Source organism: Ammodytes marinus (genome assembly GCF_949987685.1).
Source record: "Ammodytes marinus genome assembly, chromosome: 25".
Taxonomy (NCBI): Eukaryota; Metazoa; Chordata; class Actinopteri; order Uranoscopiformes; family Ammodytidae; genus Ammodytes; species Ammodytes marinus.
Window position 1 is genome coordinate 958407 of NC_137229.1, and position 25770 is coordinate 984176.

General features: G+C 39.7%; 2 protein-coding genes across 2 annotated transcripts in view; both read right to left on the reverse strand.

The window, feature by feature from the left end:
• The window catches only part of col6a4a (collagen, type VI, alpha 4a), a 69907-nt gene that overhangs the window by 18282 nt on the left and 25855 nt on the right, over positions 1-25770 (reverse strand). Inside the window, exons 4-25 of the mRNA XM_080053378.1 lie at positions 22069-22376; positions 20352-20631; positions 19485-20045; positions 15423-16037; positions 14425-14985; positions 13408-13965; positions 12296-12871; positions 10974-11564; positions 9567-9922; positions 8499-8577; positions 7948-8093; positions 6872-6964; positions 6084-6137; positions 5579-5650; positions 4936-4962; positions 4342-4386; positions 3711-3764; positions 3078-3140; positions 1473-1538; positions 1202-1255; positions 710-745; positions 310-372 (exon numbers count right to left, since the gene is read on the reverse strand). Of these exons, the coding sequence (XP_079909504.1) occupies positions 310-372; positions 710-745; positions 1202-1255; positions 1473-1538; positions 3078-3140; positions 3711-3764; positions 4342-4386; positions 4936-4962; positions 5579-5650; positions 6084-6137; positions 6872-6964; positions 7948-8093; positions 8499-8577; positions 9567-9922; positions 10974-11564; positions 12296-12871; positions 13408-13965; positions 14425-14985; positions 15423-16037; positions 19485-20045; positions 20352-20631; positions 22069-22376 (5258 nt within the window). The remainder of the gene's footprint in view (positions 1-309; positions 373-709; positions 746-1201; positions 1256-1472; positions 1539-3077; positions 3141-3710; positions 3765-4341; positions 4387-4935; positions 4963-5578; positions 5651-6083; positions 6138-6871; positions 6965-7947; positions 8094-8498; positions 8578-9566; positions 9923-10973; positions 11565-12295; positions 12872-13407; positions 13966-14424; positions 14986-15422; positions 16038-19484; positions 20046-20351; positions 20632-22068; positions 22377-25770) is intronic.
• Positions 23436-24415, reverse strand: LOC307270230 (collagen alpha-1(XII) chain-like; the record flags this gene model as incomplete). The annotated part of the gene is made up of 2 exons (XM_080053405.1): positions 23436-24085; positions 24406-24415. 2 exons carry the CDS (start codon positions 24413-24415, stop codon positions 23436-23438), a joined length of 660 nt encoding a protein of 219 aa, XP_079909531.1.

Below are 25770 nucleotides of genomic sequence, written 5' to 3' on the forward strand. Positions count from 1 at the left end.
AATATAGTTTTATTACACCAAGTGAACTATGTGAGGATTTTTGTATTTCTTTGTTTACAGCACATGGAATAAAAAAAAATCCAGTATCTCAAAATATTAGAATATTACATAAAACCAATCAAAAAAGTATTTATAATATATTACACAGAAATGTCAACCTTCTGAAAAGTATGTTTTTTGTAGATACATTTCACATGTGTAGTGTTTCTAGAATATAAGAAGGTTTAAATATAAGAATAAAATTACTTAAAAAATATTAAGTTAAGATTTAAACATGGCGTACTGTTCCTTTAAACGTCTGTCACTCACCTGAGGCCCGGATGCACCTGGAATTCCCGGGAGTCCTGGTTCTCCTGGCACTCCGGTCTGGCCCTACACACACACACACACACACACACACACGGACACACACACACGGACACACACACACACACACACACACACACACACACACACACACACACACACACACACACAAACAAACGCATTTTATATAATGCTAATATATTTTAATAGCAATACATAAAAGTTACATAAAGAGGAAAAATACGAAATCAAATTTAAAAAAAAATTATAAAAATACGAAACGTGTGGAAAATGTTTGTGTAGTCAGCAATAAAGGAATTCTAAATGAATAAAACCAGAATTTAAACAATATTTGCTATTTAATCAAATTTCTTGGAAAATGAACCAGTGACAGATCTCTTACGTTTTCACCTGGTGGACCTCTTCTTCCATTCGGACCCTGAACAGCAGAAAAACATTATTACATTTAATTAAATTATTTTATTTATATATTTGTATAGCAATGTAGAGATACAGAAACATCTAAAATATTATTATATTTAAATATAGAACAATGTTACAAAGTCTTGGAAAACAAAACAGGAAAAAAGAGTAATTTTTTTTTATGAAAATAATTTTTTTTTTTCAAAATAAATATTCTGAAATAAATATTTATTTTCATTTTAAAAAGGAAAATAAAAATTACATAAATATATATTTTTATATATATATTTTTTTTTAAATAATAATAATTTTAATACCAATAAAATATAAAAGGAAAACTAAACTTGTTTCCAATAAATAAAACCAAGTGAAACAAAAATGCTACTAAAAAGTATTAAGAAGCAAATTAAACTAAGTTATGGCCTTAGTGTGTCTGTAGATATTTTTCATAAATGAAAGTTAGAAATCTCACCGGTTGTCCAACGACTCCACTCTCAGCGACCTTCCCGTCTGGTCCAGGTGCCCCCTGTAGATTCACACATCAGAAAATATATCAAATAATGTTGAGAAAAAACTACGTTATTAAATAAGATTCAGGGCCAAATTATAGACTGAATTATACACTTTGGACACACACCGAAGCCAAGAGCTGGTACAAATTGGTCTTATTGTAAATCAAATAACTCTAACCACTACACCAAGAGCACCCCCAACCCCAACCCCGCTCAAATCCAGTGTCTTACCGGTAACCCTGGGCTCCCCGCGTCTCCTTTTGGACCTGGGACAGTGTTGCTTCTGCCCGGTTCTCCCTGGAAGAGAAAAAAGAAAAAATATAAGCTTGGTATTTATGCGTTTTTCAAAATGCATTTTCAAAATGTTTTCAAGTAGAAAATGTCTCAAAAATCAGACAGTGAACAACACATGAACAAATCCTTCTGTAATAACCCTCAGAATAGTACTGAGAATGATTATGGAACGTTTAGTTGATGGAAGTGCTTTAGAAGTTGATATTTGTGTTTCAGAGTAGTGAAAAAAAATATCAAATCATGTTTATCTGTGTGAAATCCGCCCCCCTAGAGTGCTTGTAGCCACGGTTACTTTGTTAAGACGAAACACTGGTAAAATAACCACTTACTCAATTAAAAACTAAATAATCATGTTATACTCAGCTGCCAAACTGTGTGTGGGTGTTTTAGTGATTGCACACAAAAGTATTTTGTGGATACAGTACTTAAAGGAATACTTCACCCATATGGAACCGGTGTTCTATCATTATAAAATCCCTATAATTCTTCCCTCAGTGTTCCCTCTGTCTTCCCTTGGCCCAGCTGTCCTGTTAATCCTAACCCTACATTTTACCATGTGTGGGTTAGACAGGTAGACCATAAAACACTCTTTCTGCCTTTTCTCAGGCTAGGATGAACCGATTTCTAAAATGTTTGCACATTTATACTACATAGGATCTCAGAGTTCAATACACCTTCATATTTCCACTGGTGAAGTAGGTCTTTAAACAGGTGGTAATTCTATGCAAATCATGGCACTATTAGCAGGAACAATCCACTCCTTGTTTTCTAGCCTAAAGCATTTATTACAGCCCCAAAATCATAACTTTTTATGAGCTATTATTCTCTGTATGTGGCATGGTTACTAAGGGTCTATTGGAGGCTACAAACTGGATTTTTTTTTTATTGGAAAAACGCCTGGACATACTTTTCTAAAAACATGTGTAAAACATTTATTCTGTGTGGTAGTGTTATCAAATGTGTTCTTTGAGTAGGTAAGGCTTAAGGCTAAGGTCTCTTTGTGTTTTTCAAGCTAACCAGTTTATAAGAGACTCTCAGGGAAACTTTCCACCTAAATCAGTACTTTTAACATTCCATATTTATACTCAGTCCGCACATTGTCCATCTAGCTATCCATCCATCCATCTGGATCCATCTGGATCCGTCTGTCTGTCTGTCTGTCCGTCCGTCCGTCCGTCCGTCCGTCCGTCCGTCCGTCTGTCTATTTAGTTTTGACTTACCTGGTTCACTATCTAGAATTAATTTGTTGTGTATATTACTTATTTCATCTTATCTTATTTTAAGTCTGGCACATATTGCAGAAATTGTCCACGAAGTTGACTTGATGACAACTACACCACAAGTTTAGATTTATAATACCTTTTTTAACTTATGTGTTTTCTTTCTGCAAGGTTACATTTCATTTTTTGTAATGCTTAGTTTTTATTTCTCTCGTTGCAAAGTTTCATTTTATTCTTTCATTTTTGCTCTAACCAATACACCATGAGCGACCCCCTCACATGTTACGACTCATAAGCTAGATAGGAATTTGTTGAAACTCACCGGATCTCCTCTCAGTCCACGCTGGCCCTTGATGCCGGCCTCTCCTCTGATACCCGGGATTCCCTAAAGACAAATACAAATACACTAGTCAATCAAAACTTAAACCTTCTCAAACTTCACATTAAAGTAGCTACGAGGAACTTTTAGATATTTTTGTAACAGTATAATTTTTCCTCTGATGATCATAAATTACATGTAACAGCAATAAAAATCAAAACATGAATCATAATTAAGTTTACCTGTTAAGTATTTAAAATTACTATAGTTGAAGTTGTGTTAAAGTGATTGAAGAGAACTTTAAAAGGAAAATAAGACTGTTTCAGAAATATTACAAAGTTCCTCGTAGATACTTTAAGTTAAAGGTTTGACACATTAAAACAATGAACAAGTTCCAGCCTGAAATTAATGACGTAAAAAAGCAGAATATATAACGGTGATGGTCTAACATTTTCTAACAAGTATATTCTCTAAAAACATATAATTTATTTACTTATTATGTATGTAAAATGACTATACTTGAAGTATTTGTTGATGAATAATTGTGGTTTGTCTCTGCATTGTTCAAGTCACACATACAGATACATCGATGTTCACTTGATGCGAAAATAGAAACATATAAGAATATTATTTTACTGAGTTTCCGGAGTGTCCTCTTTCTCCTCGACTGCCTTCCTTCCCCGTCACTCCCTGTAAACGCAAAAAACACAACCAGCTTACAAACTGTAAAATATTTTTTTATATACAGTAGCCTACATAGATAACTTTAAATCACTTTAATGAGTTATTTTCGTGAGCAAACCGTGCACATTTACTCCATAATGAACCCAAACACAGAGGTCCTCTGTCTCTCAACAACATTTGACAGTATTAATTTTATTGTTATTGAAGATATTATATTATATTATTATATATTGAAGTATTTTTGTACTTATCTTATTTCAAATGTAAATTTGGATGTATAACTGTAAATTGGAAAATAATCTTTGAAAAAATTGAGTATAAGCAAAAAACCTTAAAAGAGAAACTTATTATGCTTTTTCATATTTTCTGACCTATAAATGCTGTTATAATGTTATACAGTCATGCTAAATGTTACCGGCCTTCTCTGATTGGCCAGGTTCAAACAGCGGCCAGATGGCAGTTAGGGGGTGTGTGTTTAGGCTCTAAACAGAACTTTTTTCCAGAAAGGCTAAACTGCAGTACCAAAGTTAGACTGAAAAATAGCATAATAGTTCCTCTTTAAAAAAAACCCTGGTAGGTCTACCTGTTCTCCATTGACTCCGTCCAGTCCATCCTCTCCGTTGCTGCCCTGTAGGGTTGGAAGAGAATTGCATAATTTAATTATATAAATATATATATTTTTTGTTTAGTTTATTTTTATGACATATACACAAAATCACATACATAGATAGTTAAGTACAAAAAACATGGTGTAATCTTAATTCAGACAGTTTTATTTTTGTAATACTCAATACTGACCAAAAAGGTTGAATAATTTGCTTATTGCACCTAGCCTTTATCTATCTATCTATCTATCTATCTATCTATCTATCTATCTATCTATCTATCTATCTATCTATCTATCTATCTATCTATCTATCTATCTATCTATCTATCTATCTATCTATCTATCTATCCATCCATCCATCCATCCATCCATCCATCCATCCATCCATCCATCCATCCATCCATCCATCCATCCATCCATCCATCCATCCATCCATCCATCCATCCATCCATCCATCCATCCATCCATCCATCCATCTAATGTTTGTCCAACCATTACTCTGTATGGCTACAATCGTCACAGGACTTCCTCACATAATTAACTTTAAACATTCCGGCTGGTTTGACTCACCCTGTCTCCACGGAGACCTCTGAAGCCCTGCACACACAAACAGCAACAGTTAGACAGCACATACACATACACTAGCAAATGATAAGCATAATTAAAATCACATATATCATAATAATCATACAATCATGTAAGGCTAGGCAAGTTTATTTCTACAGCACAATTCAGACCAATTCAAAAGTGCTTTAAAGGGGCATACAAATTGTTATTCTTTAATCGTGCTGTAATACATTTTGATTGATTGATGAAAAATAAGACATAAGTAAATGTTGAAATGGAATTAAAAAAATAACAAAACAAATATTAGTCGAATTGTTAAAGGTGATACAAGGAATTTTTTAATGTTTCTGAAAAAGTCAAAATGTTCGTTTTGTGATCATAAATTACATTTTATGGAAAACGAGACCATCAGTGCAAATAATACTATTTTTATATAGGTTTTCTTACTGCCTTTGTTCAGGGTTACGCTCACCCAGTAACAATAGCTGACGTGGTAAAAACACTACCACTTTTGTCCAAAGGGGGCTGCTAGAATTAAAACAAACTGAAAATTCCTCAGAGCACCTTTAAGATTAAAATAAATTGCATTTAAAGGCAATAAAAACATGAAGATAAAAAGTTACTAAAGTTGGAAGGGGATTTTTACCTTTGGTCCTCTGATCCCAGAACAGCCCTGAACACCCTGAGGTCCACTGGGTCCTGGAGGCCCCCGATCGCCCTGTAAACAAACACGCACGCACAGACAGACAGACAGACAGACAGACACGCACAAACAAACAAACAAACAAACAAACAAACAAACAAACAAACACACACACACACACCGATAGACAAGACACACACACACACACACACACACACACACACACACACACACACACACACACATTTAAACAAAAACAAACAAACAAGAGAATGATTCATGTCAATAATAATACTTTAATTTGAAGGAGTTATTGACTTTTTTTCTAAGCAAAATTTGTAGATAAGTATTTGGATTTTAGTTATTTAGTTTGAAACTTATTCCAATACAGCTTTTAATGAACTCTTCCAATGTTGAACAATGCATCCCCAGTCGTCAGTTTAACTACTAAAATCACAAGTTTTCAAATGATTGTTGATGAGTTAACGAGTGTTAAACGGATACTCACAGCTGTGCCCTCCTCTCCTGGGAAACCTGGGTAACCCTTCTGTCCAGACACGCCCTGTTCACAAAACACACAACACAGTCAGAGGAAGAAAAACTAACACAAAATATATACATGATAAAAACAAGAAAATTCCCTAATTTTTTTATGGTGTGCCTTTGCCTTAGCTTGTGCCTTTGCTGCTTATCCCAACATTGGTAATATTATCAGTACTGAGCTTATATACAGGCCTGGAAAAAAATTAAGAGACCAGACTGGATTTTCTCTTAAATCTTTATCTCTACATTACTTATTGAAAATGCTCTAAATCAAAATATTTTTAATGTGAATTTGGTAGAAATGTTGTCAGTTGTTTATATTATAAAGTCAAAATGTTCATTTTACTCAAAAATATGCCTCTAAATCTTAATTTTTTCCAGAGCTGTATAAGCTGATGCTTGCCAAAATGCCAATAGTGTGAGAAGCAGATTAAGATTGTAGTGTAAAAAATGTGCGGAAAAAGAGCCCTTTGAAAATGTTGTACTTTGTGTGTTTTTCGAGAAATGTCTAGTATATGTCATGTGGGAGCCTATGGGGCAGTTGCTTGGACTTTCTGTCACTTGGAAGCTGGCAGATCCAGATGTCTTGGTCCGTTGGTTACAGTATTCACGTGTGCGACTGGGACAATATTCCCTTCGTTTTGATGTTAGAATCATGTATTTAGAGTGATATTTGTGTGAGTGACAGTGAGTTGAATATAAGTTTTTCTCCTCTTTGTGCTGTGATCCACTCAAGTAGAGATTGTGTATCACCTTTGTTCCCGGGCCGCCCCGACCACCACGGACGCCTTCATTTCCCGAACACTTGCACATGACGCCGCAGCAAACCCTGTCCGATACTGTGTCCTGAGAGAGAGAGAGAGAGAGAGAGAGAGAGAGAGAGAGAGAGAGAGAGAGAGAGAGAGAGAGAGAGAGAGAGAGAGAGAGAAACAGACAGACAGACAGAGACATATTTTTATTTTTATTTTGACAAACCTTTATTTTCAGAAATTTTCAACAATTAATGACCATTTTACACAGACAATCGTAAATTAAACGGCAAATTAATTACGTGCCTTCATATCATATGTTAAATAGTAATATGGATTTATGACCACAGATTTGAGAGGCTCTGGCCATTTTGAAAAGACATACAGGATATAGTATCTCTTCACCATCTCAAGGTTTTGGCAGCTGTGTCTTAAAATGAGGAGTAAGTTGTTAGAAAAGCTAAACCCACTTTAATTCACTGGATTCTTGTTTTTCTCTTTACTTTGTCAGCGGTTAATTCTTTAGCAATGTGAGTCATTTGCGAAATTTTCCCCAAACAACACTTCCCTGAGGCCTGTCTCTGGTTTCCTATTTCTGCAAACGGACACGTCACCACAGGAACACACAGACTAAGTGATGAGAGGGATTTTCCATAAACAATAACAATATCTTGGGTGGTAGAATGTCCTAGGTTTGAGAGTTTCCTCCTCCCAGTAACCATGAGGTCTCTGGTTCCTCCCAGGAACCACAAGGTCTCTGGTTCCTCCTCCCAGTAACCATGATGTCCCTGGTTCCTCCTGCCAGTAACCATGAGGTCTCTGGTTCCTCCTCCCAGCAACCATGAGGTCTCTGGTTCCTCCTCCCAGTAACCATGAGGTCTCTGGTTCCTCCTCCCAGTAACCATGAGGTCTCTGATTCCACCCAGTAACCATGAGGTCTCTGGTTGTATCCCCAGCACCGGACAGGAGGCTGTTAGCAGTAACTAATGGTGGCTGCTATTACATCTACCCCCACCATCCCATTGTGTCCTTGAGCAAGACACTTAACCCCAAACTGCTCCAGTGACATCAAGGACTTACAATCTGTTTGAGCAGGGTGTGGGCGACACTGTGCATCCCGATGTTGAGTGGAAGTTTGTAGTCAAATCCTCGTCCAAACTCGACCATCTGAAGCTCGGCTGGGTTACGCGCTCCTTCCAGGGCGACCACCAGTAGCGCGTTGATGCCTGCAAAAAACAAAACAATAGACAATAGCATTCATCTGTCACGGGGCGACTGTGGCTCAGGTGGTAGAGCGGGTCGGCTAATGATCAAAGGGTGGGTGGTTTGATCCCCACGACCCATTTACTAGGGCTGCACGATTCTTGCTAAAATGTGGATCGAGATTTTTTTTTCTTTAGAATTGAGATCCAAAATCTCTCATAAGATTTTAGCTTATACAAAAAAGACATCTATTGCACTCTTAGCACTCTGAACGTAATATTTAAGTGCTGGACTTAAACTTAAAAGTCGGTTAACTTGAGAGGGGATATGCGAAAAGACAAATTCCAATGTGCCTTGTGTAAATTGACTAACAAATGCAAAGTGTGGTCATGTTTGATCTCCATACAAAAACTTCTACCAGTTTTTACCAGCTTGTTTCAGCTTCTCTGTTTCTTCCTCCAGTTTCCAAACATCTTCATCGAGTCCGTCTGAGAAGATCACCAGCACCTGATGGCAGATGTTAGTCACACATAAGACACATAAATATAACAAAATCATTTCACTTTCCTGGATAAGAATTCAACTAAGAATTAACCAACTGAATATAAACATACAGTATATATCCAATGACAAAACAATGGAGAATTGGACAAGGGGGGTGGTAGTAGTCATAATATTAAAATTTCTGTAAAATAAATGGTTTAACTGGATTATCAAAGTTAGAGTGAAAAGTATTTAGTGACTGACTGGACACCTTTTACCTTCTCCTACATTTGTGGTTCGGCTTTAAAACACATCACAACGGGATACTTCAAATCAATTAGAAGCACTTTTCTTGACTCCTTCAACTTTATACAAAATTGTCCAAAGTCTTCACCTTTGAATCACAACATCTAACAAATCTAATGTCATCAGTTGCTGTCTAAAATTTTATTTATTCTTTAAATTAAATGTATGCTGTATGTTAGATATATTTTGTCAATTCATTCGTATTTCTGCACATTTCCTGAAAGATTGTGGATACGGACCAAATGTTACAGTACCACCAACAATCATGGGGGCAGTTTCCAAATTCCAAAGACAAAGACACGAAAATTAGTATAATATGTCCCCTTTAACCTTCATTTCGGGGAGCATTAATGAGCCTTAATTCTTAAATACACTCACTTCTGTTAACTTCAGGAGAAAACAATATGGATGTCACAATTTGACATAGTGACGACAAGCTAAATATACCTACAAATTCACACACTCTAGTTCTACCTGAAATCTATAATAATAATACATAATGAAAATGTCTTTGCAATACAAGCCAAGCTAAGGTTCTAAGGGCAGGGTGTCATACTGTATGGAATATAAAACGCACTAAGGCAAATGTCTATTTTATTGGGCTATACAAATAAAACTGATTTGATTTTTGATTTAATTCTTGGACTGGAATGTCGACAGAATAAAAAACTGAATGAGTGGTATTGTGCAAGTGACTTTGTACTCACTTTCGTGCCACTTCTGGATTCGTCTTTGAACTTTTTTGCAAAGGACTGAAGCAGGGCAGTGTTGAAGTAAGTTGGCTCATTCAAATTATAGGTCATAACTTTTGTCACCAAGTCTCTGTTGTATCTGTCAAACTTCTCAAAGTTTTCCAAGACAACCCCGTCACGATTGACCAGAGAGAAGCCGATTTTGATTTCGATAGTGTCCGTCTTGGCACAGCACAGGTTGGATACTGAGGTGACATATTGGGCAATGTCTGGAAGGAAAGTCCAGAGCTTGGTGTGGCCTTCGATCAGCCTCTCTCCAGGATTTCTTACTCGAGAAATATCGAATCCCATGGCGATATCAATGGTGCATCCTGTATCAAAGGGAAACAAGTCTGTAAATTTAAACCTCGCTTCCACTTCAGCAGCAACGTTTGGTTTGGTACAGTACCTGCACACAATTATTTGCGTTTCCACTGTCAAAAGTTGGGAAGGGTACCAAAAAAAAACATACCTGTCTTGGTCACCCTTTGGTTGGGGTATCAATCGGTTCTAAGAGGGTATAGTCCGTTGATTGGTCGACTGAATTGTCATTTCCGTGCGACAGGTATTTAAAGGACACAACATGTGTTTTGAGAAAATAACATTGGTGGCTTATAACAAGGATGCCAGATCTTAAAATGGCGTCCTATTCATTTCTATTTAAAGTTGTTCAGTGGCGCATGGTGTAATTTGAGGTGGATACGTCCTGGTTAAGGGACCCATAGAGCAGTGTGCAATGTGATCTCACGAACCGCTGTCAATACGAGCAGACCTCAAGCCCCCAAAATATGGTCAGTGCCTAGAGTACATAATCATGCACAAAAACCTCAAACACCAAAGTCAAGCTTATTTACAGTCAGACCTGTTTCATTGTGAGCCGTGCACTGGGCCCTTTCATAGGAGGAACCCTAAACTGCCAACAATCTGTTTCACTACAGATGTTTTTGCTGCAGACCAAATATTTTTTGGAGGATTTTAGGATAATTATGAGCCTTTGATTCCCCGTTTGTATTGGAGTTGATAGCGGGGTCAACTTCTGGGACCAAGAACTGCAATAAACGGGCAATATCGGTAATACTAAGATTGGAAGCTAAGCTCATTGTTGCATAAGAAGCTGCTCCTGGGGGCCTGGTCCCGCTGGTATGATGTCATGATACTTATGCACCTGCTGTTGCTTTCGCCATTCAGCATAAACCCAGCCTACCAGTTAAGGGTACTGTCGGCAGTGAAAACGCAAGCCACATGTAAGGTACAGTTACGTACTAAACCATACCTTTTAATTTCCCTATCCATCAAGGCAGTGGAAACAAGGCATTTAGCAATCATACACACAGAGGAATATTGTGGGACGGACAGGGAGTCAGAGTCCGGGTTTCAACTCACCTTCGCCTGTGCTTGGAGGATATACTTCAGGATCACAGATTGTGTCGATCACCTTTTGCTTGATACTTTCCAAGCTTTTGAAGTCATTCACAGTAAACAACCTCTTCGGGGTACCAGCGATCTGCAGGAGCTCCAGATCATGGATGTTTCCAATGCCGATGACAAACATCTGGATTCCTATAGACCTGAGATGGTTAGCTGCATCTTCAATGTCGTCGGAGTCGTGAGCTTCACCGTCTGTGATGATCACCAGGTTTTGTGAGATCCCGCTAGATTTACGGCCGCCACGGGACGCTTGGAAATATTCCTTGATTTTTTTCAGGGCGTCTCCCAGATAAGTGTCTCCACCTTTCTGTTCCAGATTAGAGATGTAACCGTTCACAGCTTCGTTGGTGTGGAACCTGTCGAGGTAAAACTCATCCCTAAAGCCTGTGCTAAACCGAGCAAGTCCTATACGAGCGTTATCTTCACTGACGATGAATTGGTTCACTATATTTATCGTGAAGTTCTTCATGAGTTTGTAGTCATCCGGTTGAATGCTGCTGGACTGATCGAGTAGGAAGACCAGATCAGCTTTTTGTTTTTGACAACCTGCGGAGACAAAGAGAGGACATTAATTCACATTATGACCAAATAAGTTCGCCACCTACACTTAACACATTTCAAGGCTATGATCACAATTCAGGCCTCAGTACTCAATTAAATTTGTTTGGTAGCTTTTAACTGTCAAATATACTCTGATTGGAGGCTAGCTTCCTTGGACCAATGCCATATCATATTAATCTGGTTGATAATACCGTTGTGAACAATATCTAAATGAATCATTTCAGCAAATAACACAATTCTTTTAACAGCCCAATGCTAGCTAGGATGATATTTTTCATTTTCATCTTTTTCATTTAACTTTTATTTATCCTCGAGAGACCAATTGAGGGGTGACCCTCATTTACAATGACGTTGAGTTATATAATTGGTTAATATTTGCTTATTTCAAGTAAATCAGTATCATCATGTATGTTTTGCTGATATAAAAAAAAGATTCTGATTCTGATTTAAAAAATCGCCACAAATTGCCAATTCTGCTGAAAACAATATTTACGTGGTTACTTCCAGGTTCACCAGTTATCTGTTGGTCTGAAAGAACTGACTTTAAAAATCTTCAAACATTAACTGAGTTTAGGAGATGTAGGCTAACTTTCTAATGCCTAAAATCATTGCATATCTTATTTATATATATATATATATATATATATATATATATATATATATATATATATATATATATATATATATATATATATATGACACTTTTTGTATCTTACGTTTCTTGGTGGAATTGCAGAGGGCAGGACCAACCATCTTGTACAGGGATTCCAGGGCATTAAAATCGCTCACAAAGAAAACTCTTGATTCGTCACCAGCCATGATTTTCAGCTCTGCCTGGTTGGCTCCTTTAACTCCGATACTGAAGACGTCGATTCCATTGTCCCGCAGGGCCTTTGAGGGTTCTTCCAGACTGTACTGGTCAGTAGCTTCACCATCCGTGATCACCATAAGAATCTGTGGCACATTGAGAGACTTCCGGCCGCCCCACTGACTGTTGAAATAGTCCAAAGAGTATTTCAAAGCCTTGCCAGTGTAGGTGTCTCCTCGCTTGATCGTCATACCTTTAATTGCCTTGAAAACATCTTTTTTGTTGTCATACTGTTTTAGAGAAAAAACAGATGTAGGGTCATCGGAATAGAGAATGACCCCAAAGCGAGTCAGGTCCTTGCCAACTGAGGATTGGTCCACCACTGAGATCATATACTTCTCCATGCTTCCAAACTCTGCCTGGCTGATACTCTTGGAGAAATCCACCAGGAAAATTATGTCAGCTTTTTCTATCTTCTTACATTCTGGTTGGACATTAAAGGAAAAAGAGCAAATGAGATCAGATGCAAGGTTAGCAAGAAACGTTGAGGGAATTATAACATTAGAATAAATCCTCAAAGTCATCACCCATTCAGACATTCATATAAAACGCCAACGCTGTCTTATTTACATGGTAAGTAACATTGGTCCTGTGCTTTTGGCCCATTGCGTTTCGATTCAAAAGTACAAAGGGGGTGTTTTTACGTTGGTGGGGGTTTTGTCCAACTCAATACGTGGCCTGATACCTGTCTGATGTGTGATGATTTAGATTTTGGAGGTCAAAGGTTACTGCTACCTTACATATTGTTAGGTCGCATTTACTTTTACCATATTGTAGCTTTTAGGAGCTTTACCTTCTTTAAGATTTTGCCTACCACCACGTACACACATACTTTTACCGTTGGCAATTGGCAACCACCATACGCTAGTTCTAGTTTCTACAAGAAAACAACTGTTCCAAACTGTCATGCTCTATTACCGACATACTTGATGCTTTGGTACAGGCCCAGTCTTTACTTACCTCTGCCTGGATCACAGAGCTCATTGGTGATCTTGCTCTCCAAGCCCTTCAGAGAGTTGAAGTCCCTCTCAGAATACATCCTGTCTGGTGACCCGCTGATCTCAATCAGTTGGTTGCTGTTGGCTTCATCCACTCCAATGGCGTAGATCAACACTCCCTTCTCCCTCAAAGCTGCAGCGGGGCCTTTGACCACATCTTGGGACTCACCATCTGTTATTACTATCAGCCTCTGCCTGATGTCTGGACGCCCTCCTTGGGCTGCATCAAAGTACTGCGACACACTTGAGATGGCCCCACCTGTGTGCGTGCCTCCACCAAGCTGTTGAATACCATCGATGGCTGTAATCAAAGCCTGTTTGCTGTAGTGGCGGTTGAGGGGGAACTGCAGTTGTCCGTTTGTGTTGTACTGCATGACACCAACATGTATATTTTTCTCTCCAATGTCAGATTTGCTAATGACAGATATCATGAAGTTTTTCATTGTCGTGAAGTCGTCTTGGTGAATGCTTCCAGAGCTGTCAATCAAAAAAATTAGGTCGCTCGGCACGTCTTTGCAAGCTGTGGACACAGTATCAGAGACATGTTAGTGTGGTGTTCCTATTATTTCCTGCTTGTCTTGAGGCCATTAATGCTATTTTCAAGAAATGCTAAATCTATCCAAACCTAAAGAATCCTTTCAATGGTAGGTAAAGTATAACACACACCAACTATGTTATGGATAATATTAGTTTAAATTGGTGTAACACATTCAATGTGTCTTACTGATATATCAACATGGTCCCTTCAAAGAAGAAGTGTCAGGGAATTTTTATCAGAAAAGAACAAGCAGAGGTCATGACATCAGTGGTCTGGTTATTTGCTTGAAGGGTGGCCTGGGTTTGAGTCACATATCTGACCTGAATTATTGTTTTAGTCAACACATGCTCTCTACTATCAGCTGGTGTGTGTTGCCCTTTAAATGCCACATATAGAAGATGGTAGACCTGCACTTTAAATTCTAGATCATTTACTCCTTACCCTCTTTAGAACAGATGTCTCTGATGATGTCATCCTTGATGGGATTCAAAGCGTCAAAATTATTGACGGAGAATTTTTTGGCGGGATCACCAGCAATCTCTAACAACTGAGCCTCAACTGCGCCTCTCACTCCAATGGCGTAGACAGTGATTCCCTGTGCTCTGAGTGTTTCTGCAGGAATCTTGACCTTATCACTGGATTCTCCATCAGTGATGACCACCAGAAACTGTGGGACTTTGTGATGTCGACTTTTCTCTGCTTCTATAAAGAGTGGGCCCATGAATGTCAGTGCTTTTCCTGTCTCTGTACCGCCCCCTTTCTGTTCAATAGCCTCGACGGCTTTCCCCAATGTCTTGGAATCTGAATGGTCTGTCACATCAATTTCTAAGTTTGGTGAATCCGAGTACTTAGCGACGCCCACGCGGACATGCTGTGGCCCAACACGGAAGGTAGTTAGGAACTCAAGGATGAACTTCTTCATATCTTTGAAGTCGATGTACTCAATGCTTCCCGAGTGATCAATCAGGAAGAATATGTCTGCTTCATCCGTTTGCAAGCAGCCTAGAAAAGCAAAACAAAAGTAGTAAAAGTTATTTCCAAAATGCATCAGTTGTACATTTCCTTTACATTACGGCGCTACACAGCGAACACTGGTCAATTCGAGATTGTTGGCTATTTTGCCTCTATAACATCTCTTCTTTCAGTATAAATAAAAGGTTGAAAATTTACATATTAGGTTTTTATTTGACTTTACCTTGTCTGTTAGCCTCTGTGTTTTTCCCCTACACAACCATCTCCTATATAAACATCTTTAATGGCCATGATGACATCTATAAGTTAGAAACTTTTACCCTATTCACCTGCAGTGTTGCTACTTAATTTAAAACTATTCCTATGCTATAAATACTGCTTTACTCTTTAGATTCTGATCTAATTAAGTATTTTTATCCATTTATCTGGTTGATATTCAAATAAAAAAAGCCAACACTGGTTCATACCGTCTTTGTTTATTCTTCCAGGGTCCGCGGTCGCTTTCTTAATGATGTTATGGCACAGAGTTTTCTGAAGACTTTGCTGCAGCGATTGTAGCTTCGAAAAACTTTCCACGTTGAACAAATGCGTGTTGGTGGGATGAGAAGCCATTTGTATCAGCTGGGTCTGGTTGGCACCTTTAATTCCTACCGAGTAAACGGTGACACCAGCACGACGAAGATTAGCTGCTGGTGTGTCCACTTGGTCCTGAGATTCTCCGTCTGTGATCACCACCGCCACCTGTTGTATTCCCTGGTCCTTTCTGCTTCCTTTAGACTTGACAAAAACATTCTCCTGAGCGAACTGTAGGGCAGCTCCAGTTTTTGTACCACCTCCATGATAAGGCAGCATTTTGATAAAGTTCAGCAAATCGTTCTTGTGACTGAATGCATTTAGGTAAACCTGTGCTTCGGCATTGTCATTGTACATCACAATGCCCACTCTGACTTTACTTTGACTGACATCCAGGCCGTTCACAATTGAGTACAGGAAATTGCGCACCATCTGGAAGTTAGGGGTTCCAATGCTTCCAGACTCATCAATGATGAACACGATGTCTGCCTTGTTAGCTCCTTTGCATTCTGTGAAAGGGGTGTGTGAAAAAATCATTATGAACAATGAATTTGTTAGATACTCAACCATTTAGATAACTTTCATGATTTAACAGCCAATAATTTAATAACAGTCTATAATGTAATAAAATGTCCAAACCAAACCGAAATAATTTTTTGCCCATTGGGTAAGTTTTATGAATTGGCTATAAAGTATAACACTTCCATGACACCTGCCCTAGCGAACTAGGAACACTCTAATATGGGGGCACAAGGGAACCGGGGTGAACAACTTTGCAGCCCCCTTACTTACCAAGGGGGCCCACTAAAAGTCAGTGCGCATTGTGGAGTCAACTATATGGGTGGGTGACTACCACACATTCATCCCCCGCACCTCCGGACACTCAGGGTGGTACTAGCAGAATGTCCCCAGTGACCCCCAGCTCCAGGGAACACTTCAGCCATTTGGTGAATCACTTTTCAAATGACCACAACATTTCTGGAAGGATACCTAAAAATATGATTGATACCCGAATATCCAGGGAACACTTGGCATATTTGGACATCAACCTGTGACTGGACGTTTGGGAACCCAGGGCCTCAATACAAAAGTCCACCAAATGTCCCATTATAAGGGAACCAGGTAAGTTGGGTTGACTCTTGTAAGCCTTCTCCCACACTGGGTACCAAGCCACAGGTCCCTTAACCCGGAACCAAATGTCCCAAGTGCCCAAGTGGGTCATGTGTCCAATGTAGTCCAAATATGTCAAAATCTACTCTGGACACTTGGGTATCCTTTAGACCAGGGGTGTCCAAACTACGGCCCGCGGGCCAACTGCGGCCCGCGGCCCGCTTTTTATTGGCCCGCGGCCGATTTTAAAAATATAATGCAATATGGCCCTTTAAAAAAAAAAAAAAAAAAAAAAAAAAATTTTTTTTTTTTTTTTTTTTGCATTTCTTAGTTAACCCACTAGTGCAGGGGTGTCAAAACTGATTGATTGGCCCTTGGCACATTTTAAAAATATAATGTAATATGGCCCTTTTAATTTTTAAATGCACTCATTATATTGCAGAGAAATATGTCCCATAAAAGAAAAAGAGCATCAAGGCCATCCCAGAGGACCCTGCATAATATTCAAATTTAAATTAATATTATTATGGAAAATCTATGTGTCCTTCTCCAATAGCTTCTAAATCATCTGACACAGTGTTTACATTTTTTTTCATACAAAATTCTTCAGCTTTAGCCTCTTAATTTCCCTCTCAAAGTGCACCAGATTCATGCATTTCACTTTAAAAACTTAAAAAAATCTCCCGGGGGGGCATACCCCCGGACCCCCCTTGGAGGGGCGGGATCTCAGCTGGCTACTATTTTCACCAAGCTGGACATTAGACGTAAAAGCAGAAAACACTGGGTGTATCAATGGCATTTAACAAGAGGGGGGATGTATATTTTTAATGTGCAAGTAAAGTGTTGCCGTGAAGAAGGATTACAATTTACAAAGACACTATGAAACCAAACATCAGAGCAGCTACATGTCCTGATAAATGTGTTATTTTTGCAAAGTGGCCCGGCCCTTCGTAGATTTTTCTGTATGTGGCCCTCAGTGAAAAAAGTTTGGACACCCCTGCTTTAGACATTTAGGAAACCCTGGGTGATTGGTCATAAATATATAGTTGTTGCATGGTCATATACCATAAACAATCATTCATAATTGAGTCTGGGGTCCATTAGCATACTAGATAACCAAATGTTTTGAAGGATCCCCAAATTCCCTTTGGTAATGGGTGGAGCCCCCCATTTCCCTGACCCATCCCAGTCAGGGACCCCGGTGTCTGAAAAGTTCGTAAGCCTTCTCCCACACTGGGTACCAAGTCGGCTACAGGTCCCTCAACCCGGAACCAAATGTCCCAAGTGCCTAAGTGGTCCCATGTTGGTACTTGGGTAAACTTGGGTATCCTTTCAGACATTTGGGAACCCCTGGGTGCGTGGTCATACAGTGGTGGCATGGACATGCACCATAATCAATCATTTATATTTGTGTGTGTGTGTGTGTGTGTGTGGGGGTGGGGGGGTCATGTCCAACCGAATGTAGTATATATATGTAAAAAATTTACTCGAGTGGCGCCCTTAGCTCAGTTGGTAGGGCGTACCCCCCGGGCCGGGCCCAGCAGCAGACCCGGGTTCGAGTCCCGCCCGCGGTCGTTCTCTGCATGTCACTCCCCTCTCTGCCCCATTTCACCTCTGTCTCTCTGCACTATCAATAAAGCATAAAAATGCCCAAAAAATATCTAAAAATAAATAAATGATTTTTTTTACTTTTGACACTTGGGTTTCCTTTCGGACATTAGGGAACCCCTGGGTGCATTGTCATGTATACGGTGGTTGTGTGTTGATGTACCATAATCAATCATTCATAATTGAGTCTGGGGTCCATAAGCATACTAGATCACCAAATGTCTGGAAGGATCCCCAAATTCCCATTTCGTAATGGGTGGCCTGAGAGCCCCCCTAGATTATTTTCCGACCCATCCCAGTCAGGGACCCCAGTGAAATGTTCCTAAGTGTTGAAAGTCCACGAAGGGTCCAACACACATTTTTATCTCCCACCATTCAAAATGTCAGACATATATGGGCACTATCCCTAGCTTTTGCTAGCCTGGTCCAACCAGACCATCGTACTTAATTTCATTTGTACAGAAGGTCTGGAACTGCTGTAATTGGCAAACGTTCCCTCACTTGGAGGTGGGTGTCTGTTGAAGTTTAAAACTATTGGATTTGCCCAGTGCCACTCTGGATTAGCCAACCAATCGAATAACGTTTGGTCGTCACGTGTGTCAAGAGTCGGTTTCTGATGGTGCGTTCCAGTTGAACAGGGAACTCGGAAATTTCTGACTTCACTACATATTGTAGTCTATGGATCTACCGGTACCTGGCACGGTTACTTGCTAGAGCCTAAATTTTAGTTATTTGGACGAGAAAGGTTGTCGGCGTCCATACTTTTGCGAGCAGATGCACTGGAACACAGACAGGTCGGAACTCGGAACTACCAAGTCGGAAATCTCCTTCTTCCGAGTATAAAGGAACGCAGCATTCAACTGAAACTGGAGCGCAACTTCGACGTCATCGTTCTCAGCCATTCGCTCTGTTTGCTGATTGGACGGCTGTAGATTAGCCGGAGAAAACTGAGAAATGCACTGCACACCCAGACTGACTACTGAAGGGAAAATTTAATTTGGCCGGAAGTAGGTAGGCGGGCGGAGCCAGGCAATGCTTTTGCAACCAAATGGGCAAAAAGGTTATGACATTATTGGTTCATTAATCTAATTACGTTATTTGCAATTTACTGCATTATCTGCTTTTATTACATTAAAAACTGAGAAATGATCGTCATCAGCTGTTAATACATTATTGGCTTCTACACATGATGGACAAACTGAGATGAGGATGCGTGTAGAAAGGGAAAAAATCTTTACCTCCAGTGACATTTTTCTGCTCGTCCTCCGTCTCAAAAATAGCCTTCAGAATGGGTACAGCATTGTTATTGAACTGGTAAGAGTACGATGCAGTAGATATTGCACTTGTGTCCTGCACATCAGCTTTAAGGCTCATCCCCACCACAGTTATTCCTGATGACTTGATCAGGCGTGACTCCCTATGATACTCAGTGTCATCCGAGTTTTTTCCACTTAGAACAACCAGGTACTGTCGGAAGCCTTGGTCTGCCCGGCTTCCGGCCTCTTGAGTGAAAAAGTGAGTGCGTGCGTACCGCAATGCGCTTCCAAGGTTACGAGGATCGGTGGGTTGTCGTCTGGTCGGCCGGAGAGTCTTAATAGCTTTCTGGGTTTCGTCTTTGGTTTGGTGTTTGTTGAGGAGAAATTCCACCTTGATATCTTGACCATACTGTGCCAGGCCCAGACGGTTTGCGGACGCTCCGATGTTGAGTTGATTTGCCAATTTGGTGAGGATGCCTCTCCACTGCTGGAACTCAGCACTGTCCACCAGGAAGAAAATGTCGGAAAACTTTTCTGCCAAGGCTGAAATCGGACAAAACAAAAAGAACAGTAAGAAAATGTGCTGTTATGATAGACCACTACGGCCAAAACATACAACAACCATTAGGAATGATAGAACTCCCTCAATTCAATCAGGGATTCCCAAAGTGGGGGGTCGCGAGATGCCCTCCAAAAATCTAATTGAAGCTTCTCTAAACCTGGTCTAAAATAGTAGAAATCCATATATGATATCAAAGTTATAAAAATAAATGTTCATAGATGTTATAAAGCTTATTTATAATAAACCTTTTCTACTGTCTACATCACTGCTACGATCCTTAGCCTTACCATTCCTCTGATCATCTGCGGAGATGCATACAGTTTGCAGCAGACCCTCCGTGAGCCTCTGCAGAGCCTGGTAGTTATCGATTTTGAAACGGAAGCGGCTGGATGGCCGGTTGGCGATGTCTTCGAGCTCCACCATGTCAGCCTGTCCCACGCCGATGCCAAACACAATGACGCCATGTTGTCGAAGGCGCTGCGCCGGCTTTGTCACATTATCGTTGGATTTCCCGTCCGTGATGATCACAGCGATCTGAGGCACGCGTTGCCTGGCTCTGCTTCCCGCCTGTTCAGTTTAGTTTATCAAGATCACAATTAGCTTCTGTATGTTTCAAACAATAGCTACAATTCATGGGGGTTTCCATTATTCTGTAACAATATGAAATGTTAAAGCCGCTGTAAACCTAAAATAGTGAAAAAAATCAATACATGATATCAAAGTGTATGTATACATCAATTTAATTGAAAATAATTGTTAATAAATAATATAAAACCCATAAACATACTGTGTCATAAGAACCCACCTCATCTAAACAGAATTTCAGTAAAGTTGATCAAACTTACTATCATGCAACTAACTCCCCAAATTACATAGTTAGAAAGATGTTTTTGGATTAGGGTTCACGTGTGGGCTTTCACAGTACATTAAGCGTAGGGGAGAACGGGGTAATTTGTCACACGGGTTGGTTGTCACAATCGTTATATCTCGGAACCAGAAGGCGCTGTCTGTGAAATTTTGGTATGTAAATATCCAGAATTGGGATCAGAGGTCACCTACATAGTCTTCCTTGGAGTTAGACTGCTGAATTTGAGGTAAGAGGACTGTTTGTGTTTTTCATGTCAAATTCAAAATATTTAGCTCCTCAGTATTTTTCTTCTAGGCTTTTACACAATGGGTTTATAACAAAACACTTGTTACCCATACAAAGTGTGAAGGGTAAACTATAACTTAGATTGTGGTTAGCAAGCTAATTAGTTGTCAGATGGTTGTTGGCCTTGATGCTAGCAAGAAATTCAAGTTGGGGTTGGTCGTCACATTTTTTGGGGGGTTGGTTGTCACATGTTATCTCAAGGCTGCAGCCAGAAAAGGAACCCAATAACGAAAGAAATTGTCAAGCTGTATCCTCACTGACACCCCAGAGAAGGAAATAATAGAGCAGGAAAAGGCAGCTAGCATGCAAAAGAAAAAAGGACAACAAAATCAAAACAACCCAGTGCATCCCAAACTAGACCAGCTGCCAAGGCTACAGTAAGTTATGTAGGCCTATTTGTCAACTTGACAATGCAATTAAACTTTCAATTTTAGTTCTACTTTCTTGCCTTCTTTTTAAGATTATTCCCATTAAGATAACATTGTGACAAACAACCCCATAGCGTTTGACAACCGACCCCTTGATGGGGTTGGTTGTCACAATGTGTAAGGGTGTCTTTGATGATTAATTTCTTCTTTATTACAATAAGATATAAAAAGTGAGAGGTACATCTTCAATTTAATGTAGGAATGACTATTGAAAGATGTTTAGGTGATAAGCAATTCTCACTAGAGTGAAAAGTGTGCCTACTTACCCCGTTCTCCCCTACAGCAAATACATAACCTTATGTACATATCATTCATGCTCACAACATAACAAAAGTCAACACAATACACAAGACAAACACTCAACACAAGCTCACAACTCAAATCTTCAAGATCATTAAGAAAATATGTAACTTAGTTTTCTACCTGTTCTGTGAAGAACTGCGCCACAAGGAAGTCGATGGCCTTGCCTGTGTACGTGTGTCCTGCTCGGTAGGGGAAGTTGTCCACCGCAGCCAGCATGGAGGTTTTGTCCATGTGATCCTTTAGCAGGAACTCCTTGTGAGGCTCATCACTGTACTGAGCCAAGCCGATCCGAACTTTGTCCGCTCCGATGTCGAGGCCTGTTATGAGGCTTCGCAGAAACAGACGGACTTCCTGAAAGTCACTGGTGCCAATGCTGGAGGAGCCGTCAACCAGGAACACAATGTCAGCCACATTGCCTTGGGAACATGCTGGATGGGAGGGAGTAAAAATAAGTCAATTTGGAGCAATAAGTTGTGTTACCAAATAAGTCGAGAGACTGCAGGCGAAAAGCTTTTTCAACCACTGGTCGATTTTGAGATTTTATACTAGAAGGTATCGAAGGTCCAACATTAACATTTATGTGTTTATTTGACTAGACTTTGTCTGTTTGTATATTTCGCCTGTACAACCACCCTAACAGCCATTATCTCAACATTTAAAAGAAAATACCAACAGTAATTGTTTTTAACGTTAATAATCAACTGGCAAAGTTTCAAGATGATATCTAGAAGTTAAATGTAACACCTGCCTCGACTTAAACAATACCGAGTCCTTGTTGATATTCTACAGAAGAGGTTTCCAAAGTCGCCACTCGAGGCAAAGATCATGTGTTAGTTGAGAGGCAATTGAAGGACTTCAAAACCCATCGTGTCTGAGTGCTGCAGTTTGAGTCAAACATTAAGTGTGTATATGTTTGTACCATATTCCAAGGATACCATTATCTCTGAGGCCCATTGCGAATAAACATGTATTTAAGTTTTCACCAATGATGGTCTTTGCATGAATGGATACACTGAAAACCAAAGCTACTGACAGCTAATTCAGCAGACTTTAAAATGGTTCAAAATTTCTAAGGCTGTCTGTCTTCAAAACCCTGAGTGAAGTTTGAGTCAAAATTCATCGTTATTAAGTGTGTATGTGTGTAACATATTCCAAGGATATCATTATCTCTGAGAATAAACATGTATTTAAGTTTTCATCAGTATGAAAGTAATCCAGTGATGGTTGTCTTTGCATCAATGGATACACTGAAAACCCGAACTACTGAGAGCCAATTCATCAGAATTTAAAATGGTTAAAAATTTCCAAGGCTGTCAAACGAGTAATTATTTGATTGCGACGCTGGAGTACAGAGCACTCACATAAAAATACGGTAGGGAGCAATCACACTGGTCAAACGAACTAGACTTTAGGCGTCAATCGTGTTTGGGCACGGTACCAATGCCTGGTGTGAGTGCCCCCTCAGATGAAAGTAACCTTAAGTCAGATCACTGAATCACCACAAGCTGTTTGGTCTGATCCATTTTACCTTGGGACAATTGCAGGAGTTGTCGTTTGGCTTCTTCTACGGTTGTGCAAAGCGTCTGGACGATGTTTTGAGAGATTCCCTGCAGCGCTGCGAAATCCGACACACTGTAGACGTGCTGACTGTGCGGCTCATTGGCTATCTCCTTCAGCTGGTCTTCGTCCGCGTCTTTGATACCGATCGCGTACAGAACAATCCCCTTTCTCTTCAGCTTCTGCGCATGGGACTCCACATTGTCTTGCGATTTGCCATCGGTGATCACAACTGCGATCTGCGGTACGTTCTGAGCAGCCCGACTTCCGGCCGATGCCACAAAATGGTTATTCAACATGAAGTCCAAGCCCTCCCCTGTATGAGTGCCACCCCCCAAGTAAGGCAGTTTGCTGATGTACTGTAGGATGTCCCTCTTGGTCTGAAAGGTGTTGAGAAGAAACTCCGTGCGTGAATTGGTGCTGTATTGGACCAAACCAATGCGGACGTGATCGGGGTTGACGTCAAAGCTGTTGACAAGCGTGTGAAGGAATCTACGGATCTGCTCGAAGTTCTCCGCTCCGATACTCCAAGACCCGTCGACCAAGAAGACGATGTCCGCTACGGCCTCTTGAGTGCAGACTGAGAGGGGAAGGTTGTCAAGTCATGGAGAGGTCTTTCAGATATGAGCAAGGGAAAGCTCTTACTACCTCTTACTACTACGAGCAGTTTGTGGTTCTGAGAAAGCGTGCCAGTCAAGAGGTGATAAAGATTCAGTGTGACTTATTCATAGAAGTGGTGGGTGGCTTGTGTTGTGTGCAAGCAAAAGAAGAAAAAAATTGTGCAGTTTGTGATTGTGATCAGGTTGTGGACAGTTTCTTGGAGGTAGAATAGATCTTACCTTCAGGTGGACACTTGGATGCAAAAGTGTGAAGAAAATGAAACAAAGTTGTGTGGCTTACTTGTATACATATTAGGAAATGGAGAACGCTTATTGTCAAAATGACCTTTTGTCAGAATCAGTGATTTTCTCCTCATGATCATCTATCTACCTGTCCGTACACAGCCTAGACTCTGTAAACAGGCATGTTGCTAGCTCTGGTGGGCCACTTTGTTTACAAGCGTTCTCCAGAATCACTGACTTCAACTTTAATCTACTGAAATAAAAGCAATTAACCTTGAAAATGCTTTTCCTTAAAAACTGATTAAGTGAAAAATGCATTTAACTGAACACATAACAAGTTTGAGTATTAAAATCTCATTATATCCTCATTATATAAACTTTTAGGTGTTCTATGAAGTTTTAAGATTGCTATTTCGTGAACAACAGCAGCCGTAGACATTTACAATGGATGTTCAGTGGAGAGCCAAGATCTCTATTGAAAATGCAGTGCATCCGACTTTCATGCAAGATAACAGACTCTGTAGACCTGCTATTATTATTACTACGGTGGCCCTGAGAGCTCAATCTACTGCAAAACATGATGTCAAATTGATGATATTTTTTAATATGCTCGCGTTTTCTCTATTTGCATTTTAAAGATTTAGTTTTTTAGCGTTGCAGTTCGCTGAGATGTTAGGAACACTGTATAACATCCTTACCAAAGCATTGTATTTTCCCAAGCTTAGCCAAACCTTCAGCATGATCAATTTGCCTGAATTATTTGTTTTCTTTCTTTCTATAACCAAACATCATGTTGGCAGGTATTGTGGAATTCTTATTTAAAAAAAAAAAGGTTCCAGATTCCAGATTTTGCAGAATCGGCCAATATCAACATCTTGTCTGGCAGTAAGGTTGGTAAATACAAAAAGTACAACAATTTTTTATGCATGTGGGCACCGGTGATCAAAGCCCGCAATGTTGTGAACAAATTAATGCATCTCCAGGTGCTCAGAAGAAAACACACGAAAGTGCAGGGTTAGTAACGGTGATCCTTACATAAATACAAAGAATACACTTCAAAACTTACCACATCTTCACTGTAAGGCCCATTGTGTTTGTTTGTGTGTGTGTGTGTGTGTGTGTGTGTGTGTGTGTGTGTGTAAAAAAAATTCAGCTATTATGCACTAAATTAAACGTACTTATGGATATTATAATTATTTTCTACAAAATCTGCTAGGAAATAAAACTTTTACACACTGCAGGTTTAAAGGGCTTTTTGAGGGTTAACACTAGGTTTTAAGGTTCAGGTATGAATTAGGTTTATGTTAGTGTAAGGGATGGGGTAGGGCAACTAGGTTTGATGGTTAGGGTTAGGGTAAGGGGCTAAGGAATGTATGATGTAAATGAATGTCCTCACAAGTATGGACGTACAAATGTGTGTGTG